At 27.6% G+C, this 21271-nt stretch overlaps 1 protein-coding gene across 1 annotated transcript; it reads right to left on the bottom strand.

Moving 5' to 3' along the window:
• Positions 1–220: 220 nt before the first annotated feature.
• LOC111614262 (5'-3' exoribonuclease 1-like) lies at positions 221–21031 on the bottom strand. The gene is made up of 4 exons (XM_023355640.1): positions 20798–21031; positions 7838–7969; positions 2896–2996; positions 221–809 (listed from the first exon to the last, which is right to left on the bottom strand). Exons 1-4 carry the CDS (start codon positions 20870–20872, stop codon positions 701–703), a joined length of 417 nt encoding a protein of 138 aa, XP_023211408.1. The 5' UTR covers positions 20873–21031; the 3' UTR covers positions 221–700.
• Positions 21032–21271: the final 240 nt, after the last annotated feature.

The following is a 21271-nucleotide window of genomic DNA, read 5'->3' as shown; positions in this document are numbered from 1 at the left end:
AATACACTATATACTTTATATTAAGTATGAATTGAGAAGAATGGAAAAATAATAATAATGCAAACAGATAATATGGTAATATGTTACATACTGTAGCATTGTGGTTTTGATGACATCATGACATCTCATAGGGTCTTAGTTTTTAATCGGTTGGATTAAGCATACTTATTATAGAGTTTGAGATGTTANCTACAGATGTGGGCCATCGGTTGGGTGCAGTTCTTCCAAATTTCTCTGGAGAGCACCTGTTGGTCTCTAACTCCCAGTTTGATGGGCCTGCCTAGTTAGGGCTTATTCTGATAGTTACTGCTCACCTTCCTCTTGTGAATCACGTAGCCCACTGTCGATTTTGAGTACTTCGCTGGATATGTCACATATGGAACAGCCATTTCTGTGATAACCAATGATTACACCTTTTTCGAAATCAGACAGCTTCAAACTGTGTGGCATCTTGCATGCGACTGATACTGATTTTCTTTCTCATTTATCCACAGCGGCCGTGACATGTATTAAGACAGCGCATGTTGCTGTTTGCAGGGGTGTCCAATTACTTTATGGTAGATAGTGTACTATTCTATCCTTATATTTTTTCCATGCATTTCTTATATTTTTCAATAGTTTTACAATTATATGAATTTTTTAATTATACCTGATATTTATAAAATCACTTACAATAATTAATAATCAAATTTTAAGCAAATCAAAAAATACCTGGAGTAATACAATTAGAATCAAATCTTGCTTCATTAGGTAAGGTTTCACCACGTTCAAGTGCTCGTTTCTCTTGTAATTCAGCTTCTTTAGCAGTTCTAAAAATAAATAAATAAATAAAAACTTAATTATTTAAACTATTCAAAAAACTATTTTAATTTTAAGAACTATAAAATTGTTATTATATTTTCATAACAGTAACTTATATAACAATACATTTTACTCATAGCAGTATACTTTCATATTTTGTCAGTTTTATTATACTAATTATGATTGCTAAACATTCTATAAATTATTAGATTGACCTAATAATATTCAGTAAAACAAATGATATTATTATTATTAAGTCAAATGCATGGTTAACTATATTTAAATCATTTTCTTCTTATACAGAATGTTTATATTTATTACAACAATAACTGAATGTAACATTCAAAAGTTATGAGACAGATTTTTTCTCAACATTATAACAATACAACTTAGACTGATAGACAAAAAAGCCAAAAGATATATAATAGCTATGAATCTAAAACTAATGAAGTAAATTCAACCTCATTTTTGAAGTCAAAAATGAAGTTAATTTCAATTTAATGTTTGTTTTGTATTAAACTGACAGTGAATTGAAGCAATACTAATTGAATATACAGCGAAACCTGTTAATTTAAAATAATTGGAGATTAGAATAATTTAAATTAGGAGAGTTCTTTTTATGTCATCCAAAAATAAATATAATACATAATTAAAAATTTATCCATTTACGTAGATTTTATTACTACTTGAACACACAGTACATTTTGCTCTCAGAGTATGCTAGATACAAAATAGAGTAGTGCTGAAATAGTTTATGCTACTGTAATGACAACAACTTACTCAGAGTCTAAAGGAGACAAAATAACTTGTGGATAACATTCTGTGCTAATCTCATCAGATGTTGGAGATAATGATATGGCACTACTTGTGCTTGATTGAGAAAAAAATGGATGAAAGTATCTGCTAATTTTTGTTTAATTTTTTCAATATTTTTCTAACTTATGAGAGTCTACTATAGTTATCAATTTTACATATAAGTTCGAGTTTGAAAGTATGAAAATCACATGATTTGGTAATAATGTTGTTTGAAATGACAAAATATGCATTTAGTAATTCACACATTGAATAATAATTCTCTTTTAAGTAAGAGTAAATAAATAAAATTGTAAATCTAGCATTTGTCATATTTAATTGAGCCATTTACAAGACAAGTTGATTAACTTCCTTGGTTTTGTGAAAAATGTGAAAATAATATATCCTTGGAATAATCATTATTATTTTATACATCATTAATAAAAGCTATAACTGTAATAATACACTCTACAATGTTTGTTTAAATTTTTAAAAAAATTTTAGAAAATAATGTATATTATTTTATCAATTTCTCTACTTATCGTTTTGTGGAGCTAATTGATTTAGCAAATGAGCAGCTCAATTACATAAAAATTGAATAATTAAAACTGAAAAATTAATTTTGCATATTAATGAATATTGTAGTAAAATGAAAAAGTAGCCTTAATTCTAAATTTAATATTTATGGGAAAGGTCTTGTTTACAAGTATATATATATATTCATTGGCCACTTATGAAAGTGGCACCATTTCAGCAAAGTGTGCTATATCAAAGCTTGATTATATTTATTCAGAACTTAAAATTTTCAAACTATGTAGAGTCTAGCTTCATAAGATCAATTTAAATAAAAGAGCAAACTGTTTTATACATATTGAAAAATTTAAGTAATAAACAATTTGTTAAAAAAAACACATCAAATAATATATTAATTTTCATTATAAAAGACAGTAAAATTAAGATTGAATTTACTTTATTATAGATTTAAAAAACCAGAATTTGGTTAAGAAATTCATACTGTAAATATAGTTTCTAAATTGAAATATTTTATTATAGAACTAAAGTTTTGTTATATTTAACATATAATTAATCTGGTTTTAAGTTTATATTTTTTATATAAATCATATGTAATATTAAATTATTAATATAATATTTCCATTAATAACAATCTAAACTAGAAGTCATATTATTTTAACTGTTGCTTCATGAAATACTTATATATTACTAATTTTTAATTATTTACTTATGTCTGTTATAATTAAAAAAATATGAATTTAATTAAGCAATATGTTATAATTGCTTTACCGAAATCTTCTAGCTCGTTGCTGATTCATTTTAGCACGAGGTGCTACTCCATCAACTGCCATGAAGAAAACTCTTTTAGGTTTTATCATCCGAAATAAAAACTGAAAATATTTAAGTATAAGAAATCTTAATTTTAAATGAATAAAAATATAATACATTTTTATATAATAACAAAATATTTATAAATAACTTTTAAAAAATATCAAGTGTAATAAACAACATATTTTATCATTATAATACACTCAAGGGATATCTTAATTGATTTTGATTTGAAACCTGGAAAAAAATTCAATTCTCTTTTTACACAATTTGTTTTGATCTAACACATTTCAATAAATTTGCCTTTTTAAAAAATCTCCATTTGATTTTAATTCTAAGAACTTGCATTTAAGGCTGCTGATCATACTTAAATAAATTTTAACACGACTATTTTTTATGACTTAAGTACAGTAATACCTCAACTTATGCGAACCCGGAGTTACGCAATTTTCAAATCTCGTTGATTCATCTTTTGTTTGAGTGCCACGCAACTCTTGATTATTCACCCCCCCACACTATTGTTCAGCTTACATGTTCAGATGTGTCGCGCAGAATCGACACATAGCTACAATTTATTTTGTGTTATTTATTTTTGTGTTTGTTATCTCAATGGAGCCTTGAAAGACTCTATGTGGTAATTTCTTGTAACCGTGAACGAATCAAAAGACGAGATAAGATTAACAAGAACATTTATTAGCTTACATACATCCGAGTTGGATTTTACACGAATTGCGAAATTATACCCCGACTTACGCGAATTCGACTTACACGGTCATTGCTCGGTCCCACCTATCGCGTAAGTTCGGGGTATCACTGTATATGTATATGAATATAAATATGTATAACAACAATGGGTGTGTCTAGATCAGAACAAACTTTTTAAGGAAAGGACCAAACATTAAAAAAAATCAGGTTTGGTGAGCCAGGTTGCAAATTTAAATAGATATATTTTTTTAATAGGTATAGTACTTCTACTCAAAGCAAATGCAATTTGATAACACTATAACCCTTAAGACAGTGGTGTCATCTGGGATAAGACTGGCTGCACCATCTCCATTTGATTTACTTTCAATTTTTCCATTGTAAATATAATACAATATTAACCCACAGGCCAGATTTGGCCCTCAGGCCATAGTTTGCCGAATCCTGGTCTAAATGATAAGCAGCTAAGTAAGCAAACTAATGACATGGTCCATTTCATACAAAATAGATAAAATAGACTATGTCATCAGTCTTTCAACCCAACTTTATCTCTCAATTGAAGCAGTCAAAAGAAAAGTTAATGAAAGTTTGATGATAAAAAAATAGACAGACAAATAACACCTTATTTTGCCAAGAAATATATTTATTTCAAAAACAAACATTTCAGCCTGATTTACAGGCCATCCTCAGGTTTAGAACGAAATTGGAACTAAAGCATTCCATTAATAGAATACAAAATTCAAATTAAAAAATTAAATAACCAACAGAATAATATAAAAATAAAATAAAAAATATGTACATAGAAGTATTAAGAAATACTGATACTAACAAACAACATAACACCTCTAATAAAATTGCTATTTTAACTTGATAAAGTTCTTAGCAAATTTTTAACCATAAACTTCCATGCAGAGGGAAGACTGTCAGCATCCCTCGCATTCAAACAGCCTTCGTGTAGTTTACCCCTATAAATCTGAATCTTTTCAGCGGTCATTGCCAAAGGTGAGGAAGATAAAGGTTTGATGATGGCTGCCTCATTACATCTGACTATAGAGCCTTGTGTTTGCACCATTTGGGACAAAATTGTTGCATTAGACCCCTTTCTGATATTATAACTATGTTCTTTGAGTCTAAGTCCCAAACTCCTGGTGGTTACTCCAATATAATCTTTTTTAATATCCAATTGCATATTCTCGTATGGAATTCTATAAACTCCTGCTTTCTCCTCTGACTTTATATTATCTTTATCATTTCTCAGGATTTTGTATAAATTTGGGGCCCTCTTTATAAGCATCCTCAAACCTTCAGCAACCACTTTCTTAATGCTATTCATACTTTCATTATAGGTAAATTTCATGACTCCATGACTTTTTCATGACAAAATTTCATGACTTTTAGATGACCTTTTCTTGATGTTCGTCTCATACTTCTTAACCATTCCTAGAATTGTGCTTTTTTGGTAACCCAGAGTCTGGGCCACATTCATTATTCTATCTATTTCTTTAATCCTGTCTTGGATTCTGTCAAAATACAAAACACTTCCATACAAACAAGCCAAATATTCATTAGGCAAAGAATTTTTCAAGGAGATTCTTTGAGTCCGCTTTGGTTCTGCGTAGCCCTGAACCCATTATCCAACATGTTAAACAACACGCAATATGGTTACAATATCAGACATGAAAAAACAACACAGTTTACACTGTCACATCTCATGTACTGTACATAGACAACATAAAACTTTATGCATCCACACAAAAACAACTTCATCAACTCCTACAAATCACACATTCATACATCAAGGACCATTATTATTATTATTATTATTGTGTTTAGTGGGTTATACTTGGTACACACCGATGGCTGTGTACTATGCCAACTTCAAGTTAACTAGATTTCATTGTATTATTTTATTGTATTAATCCAAAATTAGCTATTCAGTTAACTTTTAAAATTAAAAATATTTTGAAAATATTTGCATTAACAGGAACATTAATATGAATAATTTTTACATAAAATTCTTTATGATATATAGAATTATTATATAATTAATCAATTAATATTAGATATATATTACGCATCTAATTTTAACTGATAACACAACTAAAATACAGCTTATCAATACCTCAAAATTTATTGAAAAATAAATATTTTCAAATCTTTCAAGTTCATTTTCAAGAATGACTTTTAATTTGTTCAGCTGATGATAAATTTTGTAAATGGAGTCAGAAATGGACATAACAATTTTATATTTTATTCTTTCATAATAACAACTAATATAATTTTTACAATAATTTTAAAAATAATAAAAAGTTATTTAAAAATACATCTTAAATAATAATTTAATGAATTTTACCACTTAAAATTAAATATGAAAAACTATAAATAAATAAATCTAGTAATATTTTTCCTATTAAAAATTTCATATTACTTATCAAAACTATCTTAGTGCTGAATTTTGAAAATTAATAACACTGTCAGTTTTCCTAAATGTTTTAAATTATCATGAAAGATGTCCTAAAATACAAAATCAGTTATCCTGATTTTAACAATCATGAAAATGGGATTAAAGTCATATATGTTATAATCTAACAATTAACTTCAACTTAATGAAAAGAAAAAAAAATAATTATTGACATCACTACAAACTTATTTTCCTATTTAGTTATTAACCTGTATTAATTTATTTTTAAAATGTTTTGTTTTAAACCAGAAATTTGTTACTGTTTAAAAAGTAATATGGAGTAGTTTGAAATTTATAATTCAATCTAAACATGGAGATTATTAACTTTAAAACATTCAGGACATAAATATTTAATTACTTTTGTACTTTAATATTCTTTTATTGTTACTTTACAACTTATACAGCTAACTATAGCAATTTATTGTAATTATATTTTAACATTTATGTATGCTTTTTATTAACTTATTCTGTCTGTTTGTTTGTCCAGATAAAATTTTTTAACTCAATTTTCACCCATTTCCAAATTTCCAATCTAGTTAAAATGTTGTATCCATATGTATTCCCAATGACAATACATTTGCTGAGTTTAAAAATAGTTTTAGTAATTAGCAAAAAATTAATAAAAAATTAAAATTACTAAATAACAGAGCTGATCACAATCTGATAACAGATGACATTGTACATAGCTAAATAAATTGTGAGTGCCTTTAAATCATGAAAAAGTAGCAAGTCCTTTTCAGTCGTATTGTCTAGATAAAATCTCGTAACTTAATTTTAACCCACTCCCCAATTAAATGCTAAACCAAGAATAATTTTGATAATTCAGTGTTCTTTATATAAGAAAGTAGAAAATAATAAATAATCATTTTAAGAAATGTTTTTTTTTTTATTCCAGCTTCCACAGTATTCTTGGTATTAAGCAATAAAAAATAAATAAAAGCATAGAACACTCATACAAAACCCATAAAAATTGATAGAAACTGTAACTAAGAATATTTCTAAACATGAGTGTCCCATGCTTTTATTTCTGGTTGTATAATACCAAGAATATTGTAAAAGATGAAAAAATTTATTTTTTATCTTTTACTGCAATTATTTGAATAAAAAGCATTTCTTTAATTTTTTTTACTTTCTGTTCAATATAGTATGATCAAATTCCATTAGAGTTTAATCCTAGTTTTAACTTTGAAAAAACTTCTAACTTATTCAGAACTAAATTTAATTTCTTAATAAAGAAAACAATCAGCATTCTTATTACGAAGAAAAACAATTTTTAAGCCAAATGTTTAGTCATTTTCCTTGCAATATGTTTGAAACAGAATAAAAACTTTATTACTTTTATTTTTTCTTAACATAATTTATAATTTCATTATAAAATTTTAAAAATTTTATAGTAAAACTTAAAATCTGCAAATGACTACAAACATTTTGTATTTTTGACATATAATTAAAGTGAAAAAAATTATTATTATGTCCACATTATAGTAAATTATAAAAATAAATGATGTGAATGACAGTATAAAATAACAATAAAAATACATAAATGGGCTTTAAATGGTTCTGTTTATTAATATTTTATTTCTTATTTATTAAAGTTTATAGTATTGGTATAATTAGATTAATTTGTATATATTTATTTGTATATATATATATAAAGTATTTTGTTATTACATTTATATATATATATATAATAAGACATTCAATGTATATAAGTATAAATCAAATCATAAATCTACATACCTCAATATAATGACAAATATCTTTAAAAATCTGTTCTTCTGAAATTCGAAAATGTGGGTCATCATCATTTGGATGTGAACATGTGTGTATAATACCATTCATATCAAGATAGAAATTGTCAAATTCAGGGATCTAAATCAATAAAAATAGTTTTGTATTTAAAGATAAGTAACTTAATATAAAAAATACATTTATTTATTAAAACAAGAATTTTAAACAGCATAATAATAGAAAATACAATAATATTAAACATAATGGAAGTGATATTATATCAGAAATAAATTAATTTTTACTTTTAACTTAAAATACTCTGAAGGAAAAGAAAATAGTCTAAGACTATTCTAATGTTCTTAATTATAATTAATTTATTTTTAATTATTAAATTTATGATGAGATGGCAGCTTAACTGCCTACCTCTAGCCAAAGCGACATTACATGTTTAATGACATACATTAATTGATCTAAATACTGTATTCAAGATAATATCTATAATAAATTATCATTATATTGTGTCAATTCTTAATTCTTTTTTGCAAAGAATTAAGTGTGTCTACAAAAGATGAAGATGCTTTTAATATTTTGAATAACTATCTTGATAAATGGCAGTTAACATGGAAGTCGTGTGTAGGCATTTGTACAGATGGTCCTCCTTCCATGGTAGACTGTATTAAGGGTCATACATCTTTTGTAAAAAAACAAAATGAGAATGTTATCATAACTCACTGCTTTCTTCATAGGGAGGCCTTTATGGCAAAAACATTGGGAGAAAAATTAAGAGAAGTTTAGATCAAGTTGTTCAAATAGTAAACTTTATTAAAAAACTTTATTAAAACAAGACCTGTCAAATTGCATTTATTCGAAAAGCTTTGTATCGATATGAATTCACAACACAGATGGCTGCTTTTATACATTGAGATGAGGTGGTTGTCAAGGGAAAAAGTACTTACCCATGTATATGAGCTACAGTGGAACCCCGGTTAACGAACGTCCTGGTTAACGACCAAATCGGTTAACAAACTTTTATTTTGCAAAAATTTTGTCTCGGATAATGAACAAAATTTGGATAACGAATGTAACGGTATTTTGTGTCAAATTTTAGTTGGTGTTAGGCATGCGCGAGTTAAGCATTGCTTTTCCGAGTGTTTGTGCTATACTTCTTTTTTTCAGTTTTGTGATTTATATATTTAATCAATATGGCATCCAAGAAAAAAAAGTCATAGTGGCAATAGAAAACGACAACGCGCTATCGCATTTGAGAACGATTTTGCTTAAAAGAGTAAGACAATCAACTTTAGATCAATTTCTTGTTCCTTATGGAAAGAGTTTGTTTGTTTGTTTAAGTTATGGCAACGCAACACTTGGGCGATCTACCTAGGGGGAATGCATTCTGGGAGGTGTTTTTAAGGGAAACTGGCCCCTATTTAGGCATTACAGACGAGGAAAAAACCCAGAAACCTCCCTGTGGCCAGCCTGTCTAAGCGAGGTGCGAACCCACAAACGAACTCCCCGTGTTCAAGGTACGAAGACCACTTAGCCGCTGCTGGGTTTTTTTTTTACCAAAAGAGACTTTGACTCAAAGAATCTGACGATGGAGTGCTACCTGTTATTTTTTTGGAGGGGATTCCCCTTCTAAGCATTAAGGTTCGTATATCTCCACTTTTCTGCCACCAACTACAACAAATGAAGGTATGTACAGTGCTATTTTATTAAACAAAGTTTACATGTTTGTTGCTGTAATGATAGATACTATGTTTTTCTACATTTTCATCAAAGAAAATTACTGTATATTACAAATAAAATCTCAAAAATTTCAGACTAGAACGGATTAATTGCATTTGCATTAATTCTGTGGGAAAAATTGCTTCGGTTAACGAACAATTCAGTCAACGAATGGAGTTGCGGAATGGATTAAGTTCATTAACCGGGGTTCCACTATACAAGAACTTTTTGTATTTTTTGGAGAGATGAAACAGTTACATTTTTGTAACCTCCTTCAGTGCAAATTTTGGATTGCCAGGTTATAGTATTTGGCTGATATATTTCAGCAGCTCAATATTTTGAATACTAGCATGCAAGGGAAAGAAGAAAATATTCTCACATCCATTGACAAAATGAAAGCATTTCAGAGAAAACTATAGATTTGGAAAAGAAAACTGTTGAAGGTAGTTTGGAAATGTTTCCACTGGTAAATAACACTTGCATAAATGAAACACTTCCAATAATAGTTGAAAATTTAATAAGTTTAGAAGAAAAATTGGATTCTTATTTTTTATCACTTAACACTAAACAATACAATTGGATTAGAAACCCATTCACGGAAGCTTCAAATGATTTTGGTTTAACATTAACAGAAGAAGAACTGGCAGCTATATCCACTGATCGTGAATTAATGATTAAACATAAAGAATTGTCTCTTGGACTTCTATGAAAGAAGAATATATGGCAATATCTAAAAAAGTTTTGAACATTTTACTACAATTTTCAACATCCTATTTATGTGAATTAGGATTTTCTACCCTCAACATAATTAAGAGTAAAAAGAGAGGAATTCTTCAATGTATTGATGAGGAAATGAGAGTTTGCCTTTCAAATATATGCCCAAACATTGAAGAAATTCCTTGGACACATCAGACTCATGTTTCTCATAAACACAAGAATGAAAAAACTTAACACATTTGTGCCAGGACCTACCGAATTTACTAAATCTTACTAAGAATCAGTGGCATGCGGTGACATTTGATGATAGGGAAGTTGTGCTGGCCCTGAATAGAATCATTGGAAGCATTATGATATTTTGGTGTGTAGCATCCACGAGCTAATTTGCCAGAGGTTGGTGCTCTGTAAGGCGAATGAGTGCAATCTGGCTGCTTTACACAATTCAGATATTTTTGCTATGGAAGTTGTCCCGTATTCAACATTACAGCATTTCTATTGGGAATATGCATATACAAATTTATATTCGAATATAAAATAGCAATCTTATCATTGTTTTTCACATGTATAGAAATTTGTAATAAAATACATAATGCGGTTATAATAAAATATTAATTTTAATTAATTCAAAGTACATTAAAATAATAAAATAATCGCACAATATGTATTTATATTTTAGAAAATACAAGAGAAGTGGTGCTTCCAAAGCTTCCATGGATGGCACACCACCGCTAAGAATGTATCTATATACATAAAAATAACTTTTTTATTGTTTTTTTATTTTTTAACCCGTCTTTTTTACAAATTCTATAAAGCATAACTCAAAAAATGTAACATAAAAGTTTTTTTAATGTCAGAATAAATTTAATTTTGTTATATTTATTTCATTTAATTACCATAAAAGCATGCTTGGACTTTATATTTTTTTCTTTAATATTTGACTTAATTATTATAACATATTTCTCAGAAATTGTATACAGTGTGCCTACAATTATTTGCAGGATTTTAAATGCACTCCAACTTCAAAAAGTTTGAGAACTACTGGATTAGACTGTTGACTAATAGGAAGTGTTATTATACGAACTGAACAAGTGTATAGGGCCTAATTGCTATAGATACACCGACTAATCAACAACAAACTGCCAAGGAATTAAAACATATTACTGCTATCACCAATATTGATTACTCCATAACAAAATTTAAATAACTAAATCATAGGATATTGTGCTCTCTCCTGTTTCCACTATGTGTGATAAGAGGCAGATGGAGTGTCTGGCATAACAATTCCTTGGGCAATATATCTTTAGAAATTACACCCTTGCTCAGTTCATACAATTACATTCTTCCTATCAGTCCACAACCTAATCTATGGAGATTATTTTGTAATGACAGACCCATATATGGCACTGGAGAGTAAAAAATTTTTATATACTCACATTCAACGCCAAATATAATATAAGGAATAAATTAAACTGTCTTTTGGCATTAGATTTATTTACTTAATTCATCAAGTAAATAAATCTAACACCAAAAGACAGTATCATTTCTTCCTTATGGCACTGGAGAGGTTGGGCATATAGATTCTCAAATATAGCATCTTAGGCATTCTAACATACTATATAGGGGCAACTATCAAAATGTTATTTCATTGTCTCAAAGAACACCAAAGAAATATATTTCAGCAAGGATACCATCATACTAAGTCAGTGTCTCCTTTAATCTTCTTTGGACTGAAACTCAACTAATTTATATTTGTAAGGACAATAAACTGATTTATAAATGATTTCAAATTTCATTTTGAATAATCAAATGCTCAGCCAGTATGAATATAGGGTCATTACAGCCATACATTTGTACTACCTGAGCACTGAGTGTCATTCTACAAGATACTGTCTTAACTTCTGATTATTAACTATCTTTCTGAGTATTTCCCATTTTAATTTTTTTATATTATATTTCCTATTTTATCCAGATATTTTTTATTGTAAATATTTTAAATCTTATTTACTTATGGCATAAATATTTCATATTTGCATTGTAAATAATATTTATAACTTATATTATTATTTACATATATTATGTGTAATGCAAGTCCTGTTATAGTTTATGTCAGTATTACCATATTTTCACAGAATGACAGGCATGCCAATTAAACTGCAAACTAAAATATAAAATTAATCAGATCTAACAAAACTAGTTGTTAATTAACTGTTAAAGAAAACATTCTTCCCAGTACAAAAAATAACAACATTGTAATTTGACCAACAAAATCAGAAAGAGTTTTCGTTTGTGTGGGCTACACTGACCATCTACCCTGACTTTAAAAATAATACCTTCTTCTCAAATTTCAACAAAGACAATGTTAATAAGTGTAAGCTGAGATAATTTACAGGAAGTTTCTTAAATTTAATATGTTTATTTTTACATTTTTGAATTAAATAACAATAAAGTACCCATAAAAAAAAGCACTTTCAGAATTCTATGAATATTTTATGTCGTTAAAAAGACAAAATGAAGAAATTAAACACATAATCATAGTTTTATAATAATAACTTGTTCATTTTACATGACGTAACTCGTTTGTTTTTTAATGCATCCTCTAGAGAAAGATATATAACCTCACTTAAACCGGCATGCTGGCTTTTACCATGAGGAAATGTCTGATTTCATGGTCTCTCCAGATAGACCAGCATGCCGATCATTCTGCAAAAATATGGTAATATTTCTATTAATACATTATATATTAAAATTTTTGTTTTATTCCAATATTTTCAAATTTTATTCTTTACCATTCTGCATTCAATTTGCCTGATAACAACAAACTTGTATGGTTTCAAAAATTTGTTCAAAAAGTATAGTTCCAATACATAGCATATTTTGTTAATTTAGGCCTATATGTTTTGTTTATTCATCTAAATCTCTCTTAACATCATTGATACAGTTTTTCCTACTAATCATTTCTATCGCTAATGTACAGTACAATGCTACAGTCATATACTTGTTATACATAAATGATTACAAGAGTTTCCCATCATAAATCCTGCCTTATGATCTTTAAACACTATCCAAATATGGAAAGAAACTTCATGATTAAGAGGAAGATGTTAGACTGTTCTGCTCCTTACTAAGAATTATAGTGAAGTTTGTTTATTCAGTATGTATGGAACCAGAATATGATCAGATTATCAAAAGTACTAAATTAGCAAATGCTTTTGTATTTTCACAAAATTCAAATTAAGTAATGTGTGATCTGAACAATGCAAACATTATTATACATTTTTTACTAGCACATCTGCTGTAAGCTTGTAATTTGTTTATACAAGCTCTTTAGCCAGTCTGATAGCATGACAGTCAATACAAGATTCAGTGCATGATTATATTGTATTAAGATTGAGTGAAAAACCTGTAAAAATGGTAATGAATACATTATTACACAAAATTAACATTTATGATTCATGTGCTTATATACATGTTCCAAATATGAGAAACCTTTTTTAAGACTTTGCTTTGGCTTATATGAAAAAAAATTCACCAGTTTTGCATTTTATAAATACAAAAACATACATGCTAGCTCTAAGTAATTTTCATTTAGCACAATACAATTTAGACTAGATATAGTAATAAGAATTCCAATTTCTGGAATACCAGCATACCAAACAATTGAGAATATTAGCTATTTGTCAGAGGGTGTCAGATTACTGAACATTCTGGATTATTAGGTGTTAAACTAACAAATTTCTACTATACTACATGAAAAAAGAACAGAAAGAAAAACAACTCTGGATACATTCTTGAAAAAAGCCTTTAATATTTATAAATAATATTGTTTGAAAGACATTTCTTAATGNGTTTGATTCAATCTCCTGAAACCACCTAAACTCTTAATGATTAAAAAAAAATAAAGTAATTTCCGTCAAAATTTTATATATTGGATTTTCATTTCGGAAACGTACTCCTACTTTATTCACGCGAATGTCAACTACCTTCAAGTCGGTTTACGTAACCCTTTGTTGGAACAATTAACTGCGTAATGAAAGAAATTCGTAATGGAAAAATATTTACAAAATTGCGCCATACAGTAAATTTTTACACTTTAACTCGATTGAATATAAATAAAAATATTTATATTAATTCATCTTATCATTCTGGAGGATGTGGATTTATCTTCCTAATTATTTATTTACATAATCTATAAATCATGTATTTGAATGAAAAAACTTTACTAAGGAATCTTGGAAATATATATATTGTCAAATTGAGAATTTATTGCATACATAGTCTGGTAACTGTGACTTTTCTTTTTATAAGACATACTGTCAGTGGCATACATCAGCAAATACTGGTATTTTGAATTATTGAGTGCAATCACTAAAGTGGAAACAATGCATGGCCCTGTAATATGTTTAAAAGTTTTTATGCTACAATACTAATAACTTTGTGTACAAATAAAATAAAATAAACCTTTAACTATCCAGCAATAAATAACATTTAATAAAAACGTTTTCAACCATTTTTAAACGGCCATCTTCAGTTAAACCAATATTAAAATAACAACACTAAACAAAGATTAAAGGAACATAAATACTCTGTGAGTAAGAACATAGATGCCACAGTGCTCACAGCATTTGCCAAACAGCAAGAGGTCGATGTATATTGGGACCAAGCCTCGATCATTAAAGCCACGAATTCCAGACAGGCATTGAAACACCTTGAAAAGATAGAGATACACAAGGCACACATAGATAAGGGATGCATCAATCATAGAGATGCGAAAGGGTTATCTTATGCCTGGAAATCCTTTTACAATAATGCAGATTAACACTTTGTAATCAACGTATATTCTTCTCCCCCCTTTTTTTGGCGGCTTTATTATTTTTTGTTACTTGCAAGTTATTTATAGATTTTCAGAAGACGCAAGTCCGATGAAGGACGCATGCGCATTTCGGTTTCTGTTTAATTTGTATTTCATGCATTCTTTTTTAGTGTTCTTTTTTAATATTGGTTTAACTGAAGATGGCCGTTTAAAAACGGTTGAAAACGTTTTTATTAAACATTATTTATTACTGGATAGTTAAAGGTTTATTTTATTTTATTTATATTATTCATTCCAGTATAAGTTCTTGTTTTTAACTTTGTGTACATCTGATATCATGAAATTATTATGGAGCAAAATAATGAATATCAAGTTTCACCTTCAGATTAGTACCAGTAAAAATGTATCCAAGACAGTGATATTGATATGTCAAGTGTGGTGTGTATCTTGTGTACAAATATTCCTCTGGGATGCATGTTTCAAAGATAAATGGGAAGACTTAAAAAACATGTCACAATACCTATTACCTAGAAAAATTCTTTAGCAATTTGACTAATTAGTTGGGAAAATGCATTAATCAAATTCAAAAAACTTTATTATAACCCAATTTTCTTAGATTCTCTTTGTGTTCAGCACAGTGTAATGTGGCATTAAAACTTCCTTGAACTATGTTACTGTAGAAAACTGCAGAACACAATTTCCAATTTTTAATGTTCAATAATAATAATAATAATAATTTTTTTTATAAATTAAATGCATACTTTAGTTCTTACCGGCCAAACCTGATTTCAGGCCAAACGGGTTTATCCTATGCGTGTCAGGATATACTAGTTTAGCCCAGGACAATCTAGTTTGGCCTAAATACTTTAGGCTTAACTAGTTTGACCTAGGCCGAACTGATTTATTTAGTGTTATTATTCAAGTATATTAATGGTTAAAATAAAATTAAAAGGCACTCAATTAAGTGAACAATATTTATTCAAACATAGTGTACTTAATTATAAAAAACAGTATTGATTAGAAGTGACACAACACTTGTACAGTACAAAACTATAAAATAAAAATAAGCTAATCAGTACTTATCAGTTGTATGTTTTTTTTTTTTTATCAAGCCATGCACTTTTAAAGGTAATTTAACTTTCGAAAATATTTTCAAAAATTAAACAGTAATAATAATAATAATAATAATAATTTTGTCTAACTAAAATTAAAAATTAACTTATTTGTGCTTCTTAGTGTGACATATAAAATATTTAATGTTTTATTTATTTTTACAGGGTGTACTGTTGTGGCAATTCAAATTACACAAAATCATGTTTTTACATTGGCACCTATTTGTATCACAGTTTTTGGTACAGGTGCATCTTGTGATGTCCCAACTGAATGTTTGGTAGCTGTAGTCCTTAATGAGATTTGAACATCTTGATTAACATCACTTTCTTATAGGAATTTTTGAGTACAAAGGTCGTACTGCAATAAACAAATATTTTATTTTGACCAAATTACATAACATACTTATGCTTTTTAGAACAAACAAAACAATGTTTAACATCGTGCTTTTTTTCTTCGAAGATCTTTATCAGGCCTTCATTATAAGTAAATATTATACAAAAACCCTATCTGAAAAAATTCATAAAACTTGAAAACTTTTTCCAAATATAAAAACAATAATCATCGAAATCAGTTCTGCCTAGGTCAATCTAGTTAAGCCTAAAGTATTTAGGCCAAACTAGATTGTCCTGGACTAAACTAGTATATCCTGACACACGTAGGATAAACCCGTTTGGCCTGAAATCGGGTTTGGCCGGTAACAAATATAATAATATAAACAATACTTCCAATAATTAAATTATTGGAAGTATTGTTTATAGTTCCTGAGATGGCATTACTTATTAATGAAATATATTTATTTATTACATTTCAAATTATATTAGAATATTTTTAATTCAGCATGTTAGATTTAGGCTTAATTTCATAATTTTGTCAAATTTGCACACAGTTTAAAAAAACTTATAGATGCAGATGGGATGATTTGTATGCATCATGCATTCCATACCTGTGCTGTGCTATTTTGATGAAATAACAAACTTTTTTGTTAATATTTAGTTTTACAAAGTAAATTAAAATACTTTTCTGCTTTAAAGGATACATCTTAACAGGTGCAGCTTTTAAATACAAATATAATACAATAAAGATTTTGAAAATAAAGGAAGATCTTTAGTCATAATTTATTATTCAAAAGTAAACAATGTATAGACATAATCCATTAAAACTTTTCTGAACAATATTGAATATTTAAGTCAAAATTACTGTTGTAATGAAAACTGATTGGAAATAATTTCTTTTTATAGTTTTTAGTTTTTATAGTTTTCTTTTTTGTAAAGTTTTGGATCACTTAATTAAAGGAGTGAAAATAATTGAGGAGGGTCAAAGATATTTTTCAAAATGATGAAAAATTCAAACATTTCAGTTTCCAGGTCATAAAATTGTAATTTAATAAATAATTATTCTTTTTTAAATGCAGATAAATTTGACTAAATTTTGAGAACAATGTTTAAATAGACAAAAATTTAATTAGTTTTTAAACAACAAAAAATAATTAAACTTTTATCCATTCATACGGGGATGCATTTTAAAATAATCATAATTTCAATAATTTCAAAATAATAATAATCATTTAAATAAAAAATAAAATAATAAATAATCTCAAAATAATCACATGGGCAACATTTTAAAGTTTTGCTAAAGTAGGAAACATTAGGATCAGAAATTTTCTGTTCTACAATCTAACTTCAATTTATTTATAATACAGTAGTCTCTATAGTTCATTACATTCAGCAATTTGACATTCTGCAGAATGGCACACATGAAATTTTCATTATACCATTTGTCAATATATATGTATACTGTCAGTCATTAGTTGTTTGTTGCACATGTGGTTGGCAAAACAGTCATAATTATGATTTTTATGGTAAACTAATCTGTAACAAAGTGTGCTTTTTACTGTACATACAAAATCTAGTAATCCAACAATCTGCTGTAATCCAATATTACATGCCAGTCCAATATATGTTGGATTACAGAGACTATTATATAGGTCTATTCAGATGTGTTAAAGCTGAATTTAAGGTCTTTTATATAACATCTAGCACTCATTGTGTGCATCAAAATCATTTTGATATATCTTTACTTCTTGAGAACAGAAGCTACTAAATACATTATCCTTATACAATCTCTCTACACTCCGGTGAATATAAATAAAATACTCCTCAAACCTTTTAACCAGAGTGGTCTATTCGTTAAAGCCTGAAGAAGAGCCCAGAAGGGGCAACGAAAACATCTGCGATTCTAAAAATAGAAGCACTCTGGTTAAAAGGTTTGAGGAGTATTTTACATTATCCTTTATAACACAATATTAAGTTCATTATCACATTCTTGATAGATCTATTGATATATGTAACAAGTACTTGACTTTTTTTTTTTTTTTGCATGGGCAATTACCAATTTGAACTTCCCCATATTTTCAAATGAAATATAAGAGAGGATGGTTATTAACAGTATGCTGACACACTCCCTACTAGTAGATGGGCATCTAATTGTCACCACAAAAATGTCACTTCAAGCCTTATAAAAAACCCATGAGACTTCCTATAATAATATGACAAAGTTATGCTTAATTCTATAAGTCAAACAAATAGTTTTATTTCAAATCAATCTGACTAATGGTAAGTGGAAGCCCTATGTAATATTTAATTATAAAATTATATTAATCATCTTTTAAGTCAGGATATCCAATTCACAATAAACTCCTCATTGTTAGAAACTATTATTCATCCTACATTTATTCTCCAAAATGCAAAACTGTCACTGGTAATCATCATTTGAATGTTTTTCAATGATTTCAGAATAAAATATTCATCTCAAGCTTAATTATTGTGAATCAAGCCAGTTGGTTCCTGTTTTGTGACAATGTCACCCATTCATAGAGCAGTTGCAGTTGCTGTATAAAAATTTCTGGTCTGAAAAGAAATACGTAGGCTCAACTATCAACCATATTCTCCAGATATATCTATCTGAGATTACTTTGGGTTTCTAAAATTGAAACTGTCTCCGAAAAGAAAATTTATCAAGACATCAAAGGCATCCAATAGATTGTGACATCTATTATCTATGCCATACCAAGAGGATTGCACAAGTCAAATAATAATTTACTTTAGAGACCATTATTTTTATTAAATTATATTTTTCTGAAATAATATCTGAAATTAAATTTTAAAATTTTGAAGTTTCTCTTATTATGTAATTGAATGCTAATAATAAATTATTTAAGTAAATAAATAATTTTCAGATTTATGTATCCAAAAGTTTTAATTTTACATCAAATTTTTATTGGAAATAATAACTCCCACTTAATATAGACATATTCCTTTTTAATAATAAATTAAACAAAAATAATTCATAACAGTTATTTTTAGTACTTAGTATTTGAATGCAAATATCATTGATTTGAAAAATCAGACATTTTTCATAATCAACAAAATACTTTTGCACAAGAAAAGTATTTATTGTACAAAAATGATTACTTAATAGTGATGAAATCTTTATGAAAAATGTATCAAATAAATAAATATATATTTGATGTATTTTTACATGTTACAATTACAGTAGAGCATCGATTATCCGACCCCCGATTAACCGACCGTTCTAGTTGGCAAATTTCAAATGTCCACTAGTGATGTGGCACTACAATATTTGGCTATGTCTTGGCTACTTTAATATTATTTAATGTTAAATTTTTGCGTGTTTTAGCTGGCAACATGGCTTGACCATTAACGGGCAGCCAGTATTTAAACAAGACTTAATTTTCTAATTATGAGTGGTTGTTTGTTTTGTGAGCAATAAAATAATTTAAAAATAATTTTTAACGATACGATAGAGACGATTATTATTTTTTTTTTAAATTTGTTAGGCTTAACATCGATGAAAATTCAATGCGAAGTTGGTTAATAGCGATATACTAATATACTAATTACATGGGATATACTAATATACTATACTAATAATGTATTTTTTTCATTTTTTTCGGTTATACGACCAACCCGAGTTCCCAATTGAGTCGGATAATCGATGCTCTACTGTATATTAATCTCTCATAACAAGAAAAATGTTCTAAAAATATTAAGCTAAATAAACAGTTTTTATAATTTTGTATAAATGTAATGGATTGACAGATTTGTGATGAACTTTTACCCTATATTAATATATTTCTTTTTATTGATTTATTTCTGAAAGAAATATATAAGATATATTTCTTTCAATAGAACAGGATTTAAATACAACTATATAATAAAGAAAAATTGTAGAAAAATTTTGGCAATATAAAATCAAAGTAAATATAAATTATCACTAATACTCAAAGTACAAATAAAATATGTATTATAGTAAATAATATGTGTTTAATATGGTATCTAAAGCAGAATTAAAGTAGACAGAAGATTTTGTTTCCCAATCTACTACAAAATATTGGATTTTTTATGACTGATCATTAGAATTATATATTTCTTAAAAGTTTAGCTAGTAGAGATCCATTTGATTTTCTTAATATGTTAAAAAGTATTTAATATTTTCGGGAAATAAGAGAAAAAATAAAGTATAACATGATTCTGTCTTGCATCATAACAGGGTCAAATGATGCTAATGATACAATATCTTACCTGATTTTGTTGAACAACTTGGCTCAGACAAGGATAACGCTCACTTATCCATCGATAAAACTTTGGCACCCCCATGTCTTTATTGCTTATGTAATTACGTATCTAAAGTATAAATATTTTATTTTTACGAAGATATTAGAAACTAACAACAACAGTCCAATTCAAACAACAAATTCTTTCAATTTCTACCCATCTGTAGCAAAGTTGAACATAGCGACCTCTCTTGGAAGAAACAAATAAGAAAAGTATTTTAGTTTGATTTTTGTATTCTTTTTCAATTATTTTTGTTATTTTTTAATTCGTAGTAGTTTTATTACAATTTTCAAAAATGTCGTTATTTTATAATTTTTAGAGAACGAAAAAAACTTCTATTTGTTATTCTTTCATTAAAAATAGCCTACTATAGACTACGCTTATTAAAGTTGTTTCTCTTGGAAAATACCAAAACAACTAATTTGGCAACCGTTCAGGCAA

Source organism: Centruroides sculpturatus, unplaced genomic scaffold, assembly GCF_000671375.1.
Source record: "Centruroides sculpturatus isolate CEXI.00-Female unplaced genomic scaffold, Cexi_2.0 scaffold1997, whole genome shotgun sequence".
Classification (NCBI taxonomy): Eukaryota; Metazoa; Arthropoda; class Arachnida; order Scorpiones; family Buthidae; genus Centruroides; species Centruroides sculpturatus.
This window is presented reverse-complemented; position numbering and strand designations above follow the sequence as displayed.